Below are 15,182 nucleotides of genomic sequence, written 5' to 3'. Positions count from 1 at the left end.
TGGAAGGTCCTCTGAGGGCATCTTAATTCTTAATCTGTGGCGGATGATGTAGGGACAGCATACTGTGTGGGGGCAATGTAGGGGCATCATACTATGTGTGGTGGGCCACTGGGTGCATTATACTGTGTGGGGGCAATGTAGGGGCATCATACTGTGTGCGGTGGGCCACTGAGTGTATCATACTGTGTGGGGGGCAATGTAGGGGCATCATTTTGTGTGGAGGGTCCACTAAGGGCATCCTTATCTGTGGTGGGTAATGTAGGGTCATAATACTGCGTATGGTGGGCCACTGAGTGCATCATACTGTGTGGGGGCAATGTAGGATCCTCATACTGTGGGTGAGCAATGTAGGGGCATTATACTGTGTATGGTGGTCCACTGAGTATATCATATTGTGTGGGGGCAATGTAGAGGTTTCATACTATGTGGGGGGGCAATGTAGGGGCATAATACTGTGGGGGGCAATGTAGCGGCATCATACTGTGTGCGGTGGGCCACTAAGTGCATCATACTATGTGTGGGGCAATGTAGGGGCATCATACTGTGTGCGGTGGGCCACTGAGTGCATCATACTATGTGTGGGGCAATGTAGGGGCATCATACTGTGTGTGACGGGCCACAGTGGAGACATCATAGTATGTGCGGATAATTCGCACTATGTGTCAGGGGGCCCACTGAGGGCATTACACTGCATCTGGTGGGCCCTGTGGTGGCCATGAAAAGGGGGATTGTACTGTGTGTGGACACTAATGGGCTTCACTGGGAAGTTAGAGAAATGGCTTAGCGCTTTAGTATGTGTCCACCTTGGGAGATAAATTTAAAGACCCCTTTGCCTAAAAAGACCCCGGTGTTCTGAATGGTCCATGGTAGATGGGTGGTCCTCTTACGCATTGTGTATTGGAGCTTATTCTTCTACTTCTAGTCATTATTTTTCCCTCCTGGGATGTCATCACCTTGCGTTCTCCTCTTCGTCTGACCTTGTCTGCAGATATAACTGTCTGAGCTCCTCCTGACAGGCAGGGTAGGATTTCTCAGCGAGCGCTGGAGTCCCTGTACTTCCCTTTGGGGTGTGTGAGCTCCGCCAGTTAGATCTGATCAGATAGGAAGGGACAGACGACTTTTACCGGCTGTCAGTATCTGGATGCTATATATATAGCATTACCATCTATAAGCTGCACAGGATACAGGGACGCCCGGGCAATACGGCACATCATTTATTATTGATAAGTAATAATCCAGCAAAACAAATGTAATTCCCTATATCGGTGTGGAGCTGCCGCCTGTGCCGCCACATCCCTCCCTCCTCCTAATTATATGGCCTGGAGCCCCGCGGTACGAAATGAACCAAGGGAGGCAAACTGCACTTTCTTATTATCGGTAATATACAAGATCAGGAGGAGACGTCTTGGTGCATTTACAAAAAAGGATATAGAAATCATTGTAGACGGTGCATCATACTAATTAATTGCAAAAAATGGATGGAAAAAAAAGGTTTTTTTACCAAGCTGCAATACCCCGTACAACCTGAGGCCTGGTGGGGGCGCTGTTCCTATCTTTTTCTAATCCTAAACAATAGGGTTTTAAGGGGTTGAGAGTAATAAAGAGAAATCAATCATGTGTATAGAGTACAAGGTCCTATACTATATGACCAGTTATGGGCCAATGACAAGACGTGATGCCCAGGAGATATCCCTTAAACAGAGGCCCTATGGTTTAACCCTAGAACACGCAACCATAGAAATCTACCGTAGAAAACAAGTAACCTAGCAGGCCCGCGAGGCCCCAGGTATGCATTCTAGGGTTAAGGGGTATCCAGTAGGCACCCGAAGCAAATTAGATGGGAACCGGGGACCCCAAAACAGTCAATAGGGGGCCTAACAGATTCATGTAAAGTTATGCAAGAAAGGATATCCAGGGCACTGATCCGCATCAAATATAGAGGAAGATGATGAGTCCTTCAGTATCGGCTGAAAGAACTTGCTCTGCGGTGCCGCTGGTGCAGTCAGAATTATGACATATAAGTAGCAAAAAAAAAACATCAGGCACTCACCAGAGCTTGCTTGTGCAGGTTTATGATTTATTCAATCATTAGGGCTTTCATGTGCATAAGGGCTGGTGGGGAGGGAGAGGACGCTGGCACGTCCACCGACGACGGCCGTTTCGCACCCCGTTTTGGTTGCGAAACGGCCGTCGTCGGTAGACGTACCAGCGTCCTCTCCCTCCCCAAAAGCCCTTATGCACATGAAAGCCCTAATGATTGAATAAATCATAAACCTGCACAAGCAAGCTCTGGTTAGTGCCTGATGTTTTTTCTTTGCTACTTATAGATTCATGTAAAGTATTTTACCATGAACGGTGGAGTTGTAGGACAGACCATCATTGTTTGACTGGTAGGAAACATGTCGGGACCACACAAAGTGAGAATTGCAGCCCCTTCCTTCATTTCCACAGCGCCGCACTAGTGAGTGTAGCTGTGCCTGGTACTGCAGCTCAGACTCAAAGTGACTTTCAGAAAGTTCGGCATTATTTGTTACTCGCACAATATTAAGGTATTCGCAATATCCGTTACTCATTGAGTATTTTGGTATTCGCCACTTGAGTTGTGAGACCACTCCCCGCACGTTTGGTACTTGATTTCTTGATTTTCAGCCCTTAAATTGTTTGCCAATGACAGTAATGTTGTAGCCATCCTTGCTACTAGTACTGGCATTACTGTGACTGATAAAAAAAATTATTTGCTGTACCCCGACTATTTGTGATAACCACAGCAGGTAAAGGAGACAGCTGGGAGCTGGGGACTGGTATTCTCAGGCTGGGGAGGTCCATGGTTGTTGGTATTACACCACTTTGGGTGTTATTGGGTTAATAAATTGGTGAAAGAGGGTGTGTTTTTATTTTTATTATTTAAAATAAAGAATTTTTGTGTTTGGGTTTTTTTCTTTTTACTTACAGGTTGGTAATGAGGGGGTCTCATAGACACATCCTATTATTACATTAGAGTTTGATGGCAGCTGTGATTTTTGACAAATTACTGCTGTCATTAATCTCTTAAATTACCTCAATTGCCATTGCACCAGGGCAATCAGGATGAGCTGGGTTAAGCACACAATTTGCTTATCTAATAGCTGTGGGCTGCTATTTTTAGGCTGGGGGGGGGCAATTACCCATGGACCTTCCCAGCCTGAGAATACCAGTCCCCAGCTGTCTGCTTTATCTGCGCTGGTTATTAAAAATAGGCAGGAGCCCATGTTGTTTTTCTTATTTATTTAAATAATTTAACAAAAAGCATTGTACGGGAGCCTTTGTTTTTGATAACCAGCCAAGATAAAGCACACATCTGGGGGCTGCAGACCTCGGCTGTCTACTTTACCTGTACTGATTATCACATATAGGTTGGGGACTGCATGTCAAAGTGCCTTAATACTCTGACAACATTGTTCCCAGAAATGACCTGTAGATCAGAAACAAAGATGATGTGGAACTGTTACTGCACTGCTAAAGATATGACATAAATCCAGGAAAACAGAATTAAGGTGGTTTTATTGCACGCGTTTCGAAGTGTCTCACCACTTCTTCATCAGGACATCCACGTGTGACAGTGAGCGCTGAAGATTAGACTAAATTCCTTGAGTCCGTCTTTAGTCATGTCCATCTTCTTCTCATTTGTCGTGGTGTTCAGTGGAAACAGATCTCAGCTGACCAAAATGTCCAACTTTTCAAAACTTTTTGGAAGGTTTGGCTATTGTTTAAATGGGGCTCCTCTACCTACAGTCCAGATTTTGGATGGGTGAGTCTCGGGAACCAAAGAGCAAAAAGGACAGGACTTGGGCAAACCCCACCCTAAAGCAGGTAGTCCTGGCATTTGGGGGTGGTGCCACTTAGTCTTTATTGCCCTGAATTTGCCTGATGTGTACCCAATGAAGGGGCCAGAGTGCTGTGGCCCTTTTATTTTGCAAAATGGTGCACAATCTAAGCCTACGTATTCTAAAGTTCCCTTTAAATGCACCCACATTAATTATCCATATGTTGCCTAATGAGGAAATTACTGAGTATTCATACTTTCTAATCTTAGGTAAGTACAGATGATTAATCTGCGTATGCGATAAGGAAATGAACGACCATGACAGATACAATTTAATGCATTTTTCTGTTTTCCACATACACGCTTCCTATAGTAACATTTTTTTGCACTTCGACTTATACCGTCGTAATGAAAATCCACTTGGACGCCAAGTATTGTCATGTTTTCCAGTTCATACAGTTATCTCATTGAGATCATATTATTCCATAATGAATAATCTGTTCTCCGGTTTCTTAGCAAAGCAACATATTGACAATAATAAACCCTTTCCAAGGACATCGTACAAGAACATTTAATGCAGATTCTATAAGTTCCAACAAGCGTCTGATATATTACTGTATTAAATATTGGAGAGATCTGCGGTCTGTATACGGACATAGGGGACATCAAAGTAATGATATCTAATGGATACAACAATTCTGGGCAGCTGCAGGCTGCTATTTTTAGGCTGGGGGGAGCCCAATAAGCTTGGGTCTCCTCAGACTGATAATAGCAACCCCAGCTCTTGGCTTTATCAAGGCTGTGTATCAAAACTAAGGGGACCGCACTCCATTTTTTAAAATTATTTATTGAAATATTTTTTTTAAATGCCGATGGGGTCTCTTTTATTTTGATACACAGCCAAGATAAGCACATGGCTGGGGGCTGCAGCCTCTAGCCGTATGCTTTATCTGTGCTGGGTATCACAGTGTAGGGGGACCCTGCGCCAACTTATTTAATTTTATACTATAGATATGCAGACAGTATGTGTAATTTCAACTAATCACAGATGCTGTCACACAGGGTGGGGGAGCGGTCTGACTGCATCCAATCACGGATGCTGGGACCGCAGGTGGGCGGAGGAAGCAGTGAATATTTATGAGGATTAATGAACAGACCCAGAATTAGTGTTACAGCCATGCGGGAGACTCGATAAGTATAATCTAATCACCCTAGCCATTTCTACCACCATTTTACAGCACAATGTTCATATGCCCATAGACTTATCTGAAGATCAGCGTCCGGACAGATGTTTGGGTTCAAGTGTAGTCCCAAACCGGATTTTTAGAAAAATAATCTGGTTGGACACGTTGAACCCAAATATCTGCAGGCTTGCCCATCTCTACTTATGAATATATTCTATTGCTTATCTTATACTCATCCATAGCTGCAGACTATATTATACTCCAGAGCTGCATTCATAATTCTGCAAGTCTGTTATTGAAAACAGTTGACAATACACAACGCATTCATCCGCAACATCTTAGGTTACAGATTACAGATCAATAGCACAACCTATGCTCTATGCCAGGTATTGACTAGCAAGAATTTCTTGGAGATTGCAGCTCTGAAGCTTAGAAGATTTGTGAATTCAGCTCTGGACAATAAGGTTATGTTCATTAACACATAATTATTACAGGATTATGAGAGTACAATCCATTTTGTTCTTATAAGTGAATGATGTCATAGGGTTCAGCCAACACTGATGGGCGGGGAAGTTTCACATTTCTACACACCCCTGCGGCTCTTATTGGTGCATAGTTCAGAGACGTTATTTCTTTGTTTGGGGTACTATATAAACTGGTCACTTGATGTAATAAAGCAGAAACTTTCAGTACGCCACTGTATTGATTTCCCGAGCTCTTGTAAAACAAATCTAACTAATTTGGAGGTCCAATAGCATAGAAGGAGTGTATTTCGCACACAGGATCCAAGGCTGAAACTCACATTCTGCTGCGAATGCACAACTTGGTGTTCCATGGATCTGCACAAATTCACATTTACAAGAAACCCAACCCACTGGCATTGAATTCTGATTGTCTTCGTAATTCTGTTATTTCCTGCACCCGCGCCTTTCCAGACAGGGCTCATGTGGGGTTGTGACATCACTTCCCTTTGTCCAGTCAGTGCCGGCTTCCCTCTCCCCACCTTCGGACCAAATGAGTTAATCAACAGGAAGTGAGCTCTACAGCTGTGCTCACTTTCTGTTGATTGCTCGTTTGGTCCGAAGGCGGGGAACAGGAAGCCGGCGCTGATTGGATGAGGGGCTCATATGATGTCACAATCCCACGTGAGCCCCAGCACTGCGAGCCATGGCACCAGTGGAACTGCGCTGGTACAGGAAGTGAGTATAGGCTTTATTATTTTACCTGGGGGAAACGTGGAATCAGAAGGGGTTGTCCTAGTAGTGGACAACCCCTTTAAAAGGGATCTGTCACCAGGTTTGATATGTAATCTGAGAACCGCATTATGTAGGGACTGACACCCAAACTCCAGGGATGTGTCACTTGCAGGTCTGCTTGGTGTCCTTTTGATACAATCACTATTTATGTATGACCCCACCCACACCACTGAGGAGCAGAAAGGTTCCAATCATAGATGTGGGCGTGGTTGGACTAGGAGGCACAAGAAACCTAGTCCAGTAGTGATAATCTCCTGCTGATAAAACACTGATTTTATTAAAACAGCAACACACAGACTAGTAAGTGACACATTGCTGGAATCATGCTCTCAGCCCTTACATAGCAAAAACCTGCAGACATATTCCCTTTAATATGCATGGATCATGATCTGTGTTTTCTTTGGTTTCCCACAGACATTTGCAGTGAAGAAGACGAAGAGTCCACCAACGGTTCATTGCTCACAATTTCTTTGCCCTTGTCGGAACAACAGGTGAGTGTTAGCACCCAGGTATGTAAGTCTAATCCTGACACTCCAGGTGCCAGATAAATTGCTCCCCCTTTGCCTGCAGGTTGTGTCAGGTATTGCAGCTCAGTTCTGTTCATTATAACAGGTGTTGTATATTGTATCAGTGCATTATAATGTATATTATATAATATTTTGCTGCTCGTTTTGTCCCTTTAGCACCTTTGGGCCAGTGATTGTCACGAGCGAAACTGCTGATGTTCCTAATTTTAGCTGAAAAATGTCATAGACCGCCTTAGAAATGTCACTAAAGACAGGCGCGGATGGCAGGTCTCAGAGAAATCGCTGTCACCAGGGAAACGACGGAACGTCCAATATTGTGTTTATGATGAGACATTTCTATGGCCATTACTATCCCGGTCTGAGCTATGTCCTGCAATACCAGACACAGCCTGTGAATGAGGGTGGCGCTATATCCGGATTTTTATTTTTTTTTAACCCCTGACTATGCTAATATTATCTGCAAAAAATTTTGGGGGTCACACAAGCTTTAAAAGAATTTAATGTGCAACATCCTCCCATACCCTGACCTTATTGTATAGAACCAGCCTTAGCTGTATGTGCATCTTTGCATGGTGCATACAGTACGTTGTGTGTCACATCCTGTTATACTGCTCATTGTGTTACAGAGCAGCACATTAAGCGCCTACAAGAGCTGCCTGCAGAGATTCCTGGACTCCGGCACTGACTGTGAGTATCTGCGGAGATTCCTATCTATTCTGCAATGGAATACCAAGGACAGACAATTCTTACATGAATGCCAACTAACAGCGTTAAGAAAGCAGGGGGGGCTAGGAGATTCCAGCTCTGAAGTGTGCAGAATGCTGAGTTCTGCTCTGGAGTATAATACAGGATGTAACTCAGGATCAGTACAGGATAAGTAATGTAATGTAATGTATGTACACAGTGACTGCACCAGCAGAATAGTGAGTGCAGCTCTGGAGTATAATGCAGGAGGTAACACAGGATCAGTAATGTAATGTATGTATAAAGTGACTGCACCAACAGAATAGTGAGTGCAGCTCTGGAGTATAATACAGGATGTAACTCAGGAGTAGTACAGGATATATAATGTAATGTATGTACACAGTGACTGCACCAGCAGAATAGTGAGTGCAGCTCTGGAGTATAATACAGGATGTAACTCAGGATCAGTAATGTAATGTAAGTACACAGTGACTTCACCAGCAGAATAGTGAGTGCAGCTCTGGAGTATAATACAGGATGTAACTCAGGAGTAGTATAGGATATGTAATGTAATGTATGTACACAGTGACTGCACCAGCAGAATAGTGAGTGCAGCTCTGGGGTATAATACAGGAGGTAACTCAGGATCAGTAATGTAATATATGTACACAGTGACTGCACCAGCAGAATAGTGCGTGCAGCTCTGAAGTATAATAGAGGATATGTAATGTAAGGTATGTACACAGTGACTCCACAAGCAGAATAGTGAGTGCAGCTCTGGAGTATAATACAGGATGTAACTCAGGATCAGTACAGGATCAGTAATGTAATTTATGTACACGGTGACTGCACCAGCAGAATAGTGAGCGCAGCTCTGGAGTATAATACAGGATGTAACTCAGGATCAGTACAGGATAAGTAATGTAATATATGTACACAGTGACTGCACCAGAAAAATAGAGAGTGCAGCTCTGAAGTATAAAACAGGATAAGTAATGTAATGTATGTACAGTGACTCCACAAGCAGAATAATGAGTGCAGCTCTGGAGTATAATACAGGATGTAACTCAGGATCAGTACAGGATAAGTAATGTAATTTATGTATACAGTGACTGCACCAGCAGAATAGTGAGCACAGCTCTGGAGTATAATACAGGAGGTAACTCAGGATCAGTAATGTAATGTACAGTATGTACACAGTGACTGCACCAGCAGAATAGTGAGCGCAGCTCTGGAGTATAATACAGGAGGTAACTCAGGATCAGTACAGGATAAGTAATGTAATTTATGTATACAGTGACTGCACCAGCAGAATAGTGAGCGCAGCTCTGGAGTATAATACAGGAGGTAACTGAGGATCAGTACAGGATCAGTAATGTAATAGTACATGTAATTAAGATGTGGAACTTAGATAATGCTAATTTGATAAAAAACACATAAAAGCCTCCCCAGCGCAACAATACGTCCCCATCGGGATGGTCCTAATTTATCTTAGCATGTGTCAAATGACATCAATGTGAATAAGAGCCGGACATCATTATAGTGGGTGACGTATTCAGCGCCTCTGTGTGTTTGGAGCCCAACACTGAAACTAGGGGATTCCATTACATTTGGAAAACTGCTAATCATTATTGCCATAAAGCGCTGACATTTATATTTAGTCCTATACATTATATTATATATTTCGGCGTCTCTGTCCTATTCCCTCTCTCCATTCTGTTATCTGAGCTGTTCCGTCTCTCCATCTCTCCGCAGCCGACTCCGTTCCTCAAGACTCCGAGGACACAATTGTATCTGTCTGCAGCGAGCAGGAAATTGCGCTTCTCCGACAGTAAGTATCAATGTGGAAGGGAAGGAGTAAATCAAAGGAACGAAGTATTAAATATAAGAATGACATATTTACCCCACGGGGGTCTGTGTGCGGAGCAGATTAGCCGCCCTCCTGCAGGAGACGGGTCAGCAGAGAGGCACAAGATCGCACCGTCAGCAGCCAACCGAAGGAAGCAAACGTACCGACAATACCACCGTGCATCTGATAACACCTATATAGCATATACTGTATATGTATATAACATCCTATGTATATAGCATACAATGTCCGTTTACTGAAAGCACAACATAAAGGGGTTAATTTAAAAATAAAAAGCAGAGGATCAGCAAGAATAAAAAAAAAGAGTAAAAAACGGACACTTTTGAGCTGGTGACAGGTGCTTTTAGTGCAATTTAATCATTCAAACACATAATAAAGATTTTTGCAGGCTTTATAGATGACACAAGTGTGTCGCGTCTGCAGGTTACATCTTCTGTTGGAGTGAATTTACTGTCATTTGATGCTGAAAGGGTTAAGGACGCTTTCCTCTCTGGCTGAGATTACTTATAGCCTTAATCACAGCTAAGGCATCTTGTGATCACGCCCCTTCCGCTATATTTACCCACTCCTGGCTTTACTCCGTGCCAATGATAGAATCTCTATACTGGCCACCTGTGTCCTGCTAGGTACTGGGAAGTACCAAGCAAGTGGTGAAAGGGAAGGGGACCCCTGCATCTAGGCAAGGGGAAAATGGTGACTCCTGACCAAAGTTACTGCTGGTCCCTGGGGTCCCTCACCACCCTAGATAGGTTCTGTACCTATGCACGGAGCTGGCTACCTGACCCTAGATAGCCCTAGTGCTGGACCCTAAATAGAGAAAGAGTGGGATGAGCTCTTCGTCAAGCCCACTAAATGCTAAAGGAAGACACAAGGAGGACACACAGGGGGAAAATGCAGGAAGTACTTTTCCACAGATGACTCAGGCAGAAGTTCAGCAAAGCTTCAGCAACGATACTACAAATGAGAGCAAGCCACCTGCTTACAACCAGAGAGAGAATGAACCGAATAATATCACCAGCATCAGTCCAGGGAAGAAGGGAGTATTTAAGCACCAAGAGAATACTGATAATCAGCAGCTGTGTGGAAGGAGAGCTCCTGCTGAGTCAAAAAGGGAGAGATAAAAATCCAGCAGTAATGCTACTCATTACAATGAATACTAACAGCAGGAACAATAGAAAATCAGGGATCATTTTGCGCAGCCAAACGCTGTGACCTTCTATTGTCAGAAACCACATGACTGTGTGTTACCCATGACACAGCCTGTCTGTGGAGTAGCTGAGGTGTCCTTTCAGTTGCAGCTGTGAAGGTTCCTGCGGACGAAACCTAGGACTGTTAGGTTTTGTGTATTTCCCCACCCTGCTTATCTTACTTTTTTTGTGTTGTTTTATTTTAGTAGTGGTACTAGTGTCTTGATGACCTACTCGCTAGTCAGGGTAAGTTGAGGGTCAGCAATGGCCTAGCGTTTCAGTTGCAGCTGTGAAGGCTTCTGTGGAGGAAACCTAGGAGTGTTACCTGTTGAGCCTTTCCCCACCCCACTTGTCTTACTTTCCTTGTATTGTTTTATTGTAGTAGTGTGACTAGTGTCTTGATAACCTACTCACTAGTCAGGATAAGTTCAGGGTCAACAAGGGCCTAGCATTTCAGTTGCAGCTGTGAAGGCTTCTGTGGATGAAACTTAGGAGTGTTAGCTTTTGTGCCTTTCTCCACCCTGTTTGTCTTACTTTTCTTGTGTTGTTTTATTTTAGAAGTGGGACTAGTCTCTTGCTAACTTACTCACTAGTCAGGGTAAGCTCAGTGTCAGTGAGGACCTAGCGTTTCAGTTGTAGCTATGAAGGTTTCTGCGGAACAAACCTAGGAGTGTTAGCTTTTGTGTTTTGCCCCACCCTGTTTGTCTTATTTTTCTTGTATTGTTTTATTTTAGTAGTGGGACTAGTGTTTTGGTGACCTACTCACTAGTCAGGGTAAGTTCAGGGACAGCGAGGGCCTATGGTTTCAGTTGCAGCTGTGAAGGCTTCTGTGGAGGAAACCTAGGAGTGTTAGCTTTTTTGCCTTTCTCCACCCTGTTTGTCTTATTTTTCTTGTTTTTTTTTTATTTTAGAAGTGGGACTAGTGTCTTGCTGACCTATTCACTAGTCAGGGTAAGTTCAAGGTCAATGAGGGCCCAGTGTTTCAGTTGCAGCTGTGAAGGCGTCTGTGGAGGAAACCTAGGAGTGTTAGCTTTTGTGCCTTTCTCCACTCTGTTTGTCTTACTTTTCTTGTGGTGTTTTATTTTAGTAGTGGGACTAGTGTCTTGATGACCTACTCGCTAGTCAGGATAAGTTCAGGGTCAACAAGGGCCTAGGGTTTCAGTTGCAGCTGTGAAAGTTCCTGTGGAAAAAAAAAACTAGAAGTCTTAACTTTCGTGTCTTTTCCCACCCCATTTGTCTTAATTTCCTTGTGCTGTTTTATAGTAGTAGTGGGACTAGTGTCTCGCTGACCTACTCACTAGTCAGGGTAAGTTGAGGGTCAGCGAGGGCCAAGACATGTGATGGCGCATGGGGGAAAAAGCTGTTTAGCAACGTTAGGGAGCTCATGGATCAGTCACAGGTGAATGTTAGGAGGTGACCCCTTTTGCTATCGCCAGGGCTTTTCTCTACATCTTACCCTGTATGTTGCATCGCACGTAGGGGGTTCCCTCGCCCCAGTGTGACAATAGATAAATAGCGGTGTATGTCCAATCCCTTTAAGACAATAGTTTAATATTTTTTATACAAGTAAAATCCTTGGCTGATTAGGAGCAGCTGTTTCTTAGTGGCTTCCTAAGAGTTGAGTCTCCATTTATGACATGTCCACATACCCCTCCATGAGACATATGGATTAGGACAATGTCGATGAGATGATCCCTTAAGGTTTTTCCAGTATGGTGCAGCTATGGGATCATTAGTAGAAGTGCATCGTCTGCACTGCGCTCTTCTAAGTCATGCTGACCCCGGTGATATTCCACTCTTGAGTAGCAGAAAGTTTGATGAGCGTTCAACAAAGGATGACAAACTTTCGTTTTCTGTAAGATCCGTCCCTGGTGATTTTTTTTGAAACGAGCTGACAGAGCGCACAGGTGTACGGAGATGTGACAAGATGCCAGCGTGAGGCATTGCTCTCTGTGCCTGGAAATGAGCAGCTGGCTTCCCAGTGTGCAGTATATTTCCGGAGCCGCAAATAATTATGGAGTTTTATAAAGAAGCCTGGAAGTTGCACTCGTTGTCTTTTATGCCTTTAGCATTTTTTTTTTGTTTTCATTAAAGTGATTCGAAACTTAAAAAAGAAATAAGTCAAGAGAACGCAAAAGCAATATGTGACCTTGCAAGACGTTCCGGAAAGTCATGGAGTAAACTGTTTGCAGAGTTTTGGTGAAATGAAAAATGGGGTTTAACTAAAACATAAGGTGACGTTTAAAATATTGTCCCTAACCAGAGCCGAAAAGTTAATTTCAAGAACCAATAAAGTAGAAAAATAGGTTTTGTTTCCTTATCTCAGCTCAGCAACCAAAATGAAAAATAGCAGAGTTCAGACTGCAGAAAGAGCACATGAAAAAACGCCCTTCCGCTATACTTACCCACTCCTGGCTTTACTCCATGCCGGTGATAGAATCTCTATGCTGGCACTCTTTGAAAGAGAATTCAAGAAAGGGGTTGTCCAGCACCATTCAATTTATCTTTTTAATCCACGTCAGACTTCTTCATTTCATAAGAAATAACTTTTATTGTGCATATTTAAAATCATGCTTAAAAACACATGTGTTGTCTTACGCGTTTCAAGCTCCTAAGAGCTCTTACTCATAGCCTATGAGTAAGAGCTCTCAGGAGCTTGAAACGCGTAAGACAAGACGTGTTTTTAAGCATGATTTTAAATATGCACAATAAAAGTTATTTCTTATGAAATGAAGAAGTCTGACGAGGATTAAAAAGTCAAATTGGATGGTGCTGGGCAACCCCTTTCTTGAATTCTGTTGGAACCACTACTCAGGAGCCGGCCTGTTGTTTGCCCATGTACTGACCACTATTAATGGACTTGGAATGGGTGAGCTGAATCTCCCCTCTTTTTCCTTCTTGTAACTTTTTGAAAGAGTCTTTCTCTAGAGTAGCTGAGTTGTTATTTCAGTTACAGCTGTGAAGGTTCCTGCAGAAAAAACCTAGGGCTTTTGTGTCATTTTCCATCCCGCTTGTCTTACTTTCCTCAGCGGGGGCCTAGGGTTTTAGTTGCAGCTGTGAAGATTCCTGCGAAAGGAAGATATCGGTATTATCTTTAGTGTCTTTCCCCACCCCGTTTGTCTTTCTCTCCTTGTGTTGTTTTATTTTAGTAGTGGGACTAGTGTCTCGCTGACCTACTCTCTAGTCAGGGTAAGTTCAGGGTCAGGAAAGCCCTAGGCATGTGACGGGGCTCGGGGGAAGGACCCATCTAGGGGGTCTAGTCCTAGAAACCTCAAAAAATGTATTTAGTATCCAAGAACTCATTAAGAAAGAAAAAAATTGAAGAAAAATCCTTAAAAAGATGATAAAAAGGCAAAAGAGTCAGAAGGGACTGGCCTACGCATTTTGAACTGTAATGTTCTTGATTCATTCGTTTCAGGCCCCTCAACTCACATCCATCAGTGATCTCTCCGATCACCATCCAAAGTGTCAAGGAGTGAGAAATCCGAAAGTGATGATGCTGTTTTTCCTCGTAGGTGATCAACAACTCTCGAAAGCCTATCAGCTAAAAAGAAAGGACTGTCTGTTTTCTTCCAGAAATAGCCCCACACATGTCCACAGGTTGTGCATGGCATTGCATTTCAGCTCCAATAAAGGGCAAAGAGCTAAGCTGCAATACCACATGCAGCCTATGGATAGAAGTGGCGCTGTTTTGCGCAGAAAGCAGCAATGTTTTTTTTTTCATGTACAAACCCTTTAAATATAGTCACTGTCGACTTTTCTAGTTTTGAGTAAAAGCTCTAATATTTAACAAATATTGTTCCAAGATAATAAGGAACTTCACAGATTTTATGCACCCCCAATTGCAATTCTGGAGCAACTCTTTTATAGAATTTTTCCTTTTAGTATTCCTCTGTTATTTTGCCTGGAAATGTATAAGGAAATTGACAACCGTTTCCCTCCGACACTGTCCAATCAGAGCTGAGAATGTCATACCATGTATGTGAAGAACATATTAACCTAGGAATGGTTGCGCTCAGTTGTCAGATTCCATCATACAAAATAGCAAAATAGGGAATAGCAAAAAAATGCAACGTTTTTGTGAAAAGATGCTCTAAATTTTTTTTTTTTTATTTATTTTATTATTAAAATAGGAAATAGCAAAAAAAATGCAACATTTTTGTGAAAAGATGCTCTAAAATTTATTTTTTTATTTATTTTATTATTATGTATTTATTTATTTTATTATTATGTTATTATTTTATTTTTTAATGATTTTAAAGTACTTTAGTCACTGGATCAAAAATGGACAGTTTTTGTGCTTATTTTATTCCTGCTTTTATCCTGAGTAATCTGCTGTTTTTCTTTTATAAATCCGCCATATGGATCCAGAGATATGGACCTTTTTATCTAGTGCTATTTTTTTAAGGTCTCTACAAGGGGCGTGGCTTTCAGAATTCTCTTAGGGCGTGTCTTTAGGCTACTCTACATAAATATCTTATGAGCCACGCCCACTTTGTAAAGACACTGAATAAAAAGGCCCATATCTCTGGAACCACATGGCGGATTTTAAAAAAGAAAAAAGTGGAATACTCAGGAATGAAGTAGGAATAAAATAAGAGCCAAAAATGGACACTTTAGATCTGGTGTCGGTCCCCTTTAAGAAGCAGTTCTTTTAATTATTTTTTTAGCT

General features: G+C 42.7%; 1 protein-coding gene across 1 annotated transcript in view; it reads left to right on the top strand.

The window, feature by feature from the left end:
• The window catches only part of LOC142254391 (serine/threonine-protein kinase Nek11-like), a 216,387-nt gene that overhangs the window by 175,231 nt on the left and 25,974 nt on the right, over window positions 1–15,182 (top strand). Inside the window, exons 12-14 of the mRNA XM_075325433.1 lie at window positions 6,657–6,733; window positions 7,396–7,456; window positions 9,209–9,284. Coding sequence (XP_075181548.1) covers window positions 6,657–6,733; window positions 7,396–7,456; window positions 9,209–9,284 — 214 coding nt within the window. The remainder of the gene's footprint in view (window positions 1–6,656; window positions 6,734–7,395; window positions 7,457–9,208; window positions 9,285–15,182) is intronic.

Source organism: Anomaloglossus baeobatrachus, chromosome 10 (assembly GCF_048569485.1).
Source record: "Anomaloglossus baeobatrachus isolate aAnoBae1 chromosome 10, aAnoBae1.hap1, whole genome shotgun sequence".
Lineage (NCBI taxonomy): Eukaryota > Metazoa > Chordata > Amphibia > Anura > Aromobatidae > Anomaloglossus > Anomaloglossus baeobatrachus.
Note: the sequence above shows the minus strand (reverse complement) of the source record. Positions and strands in the feature narration are given on the sequence as shown.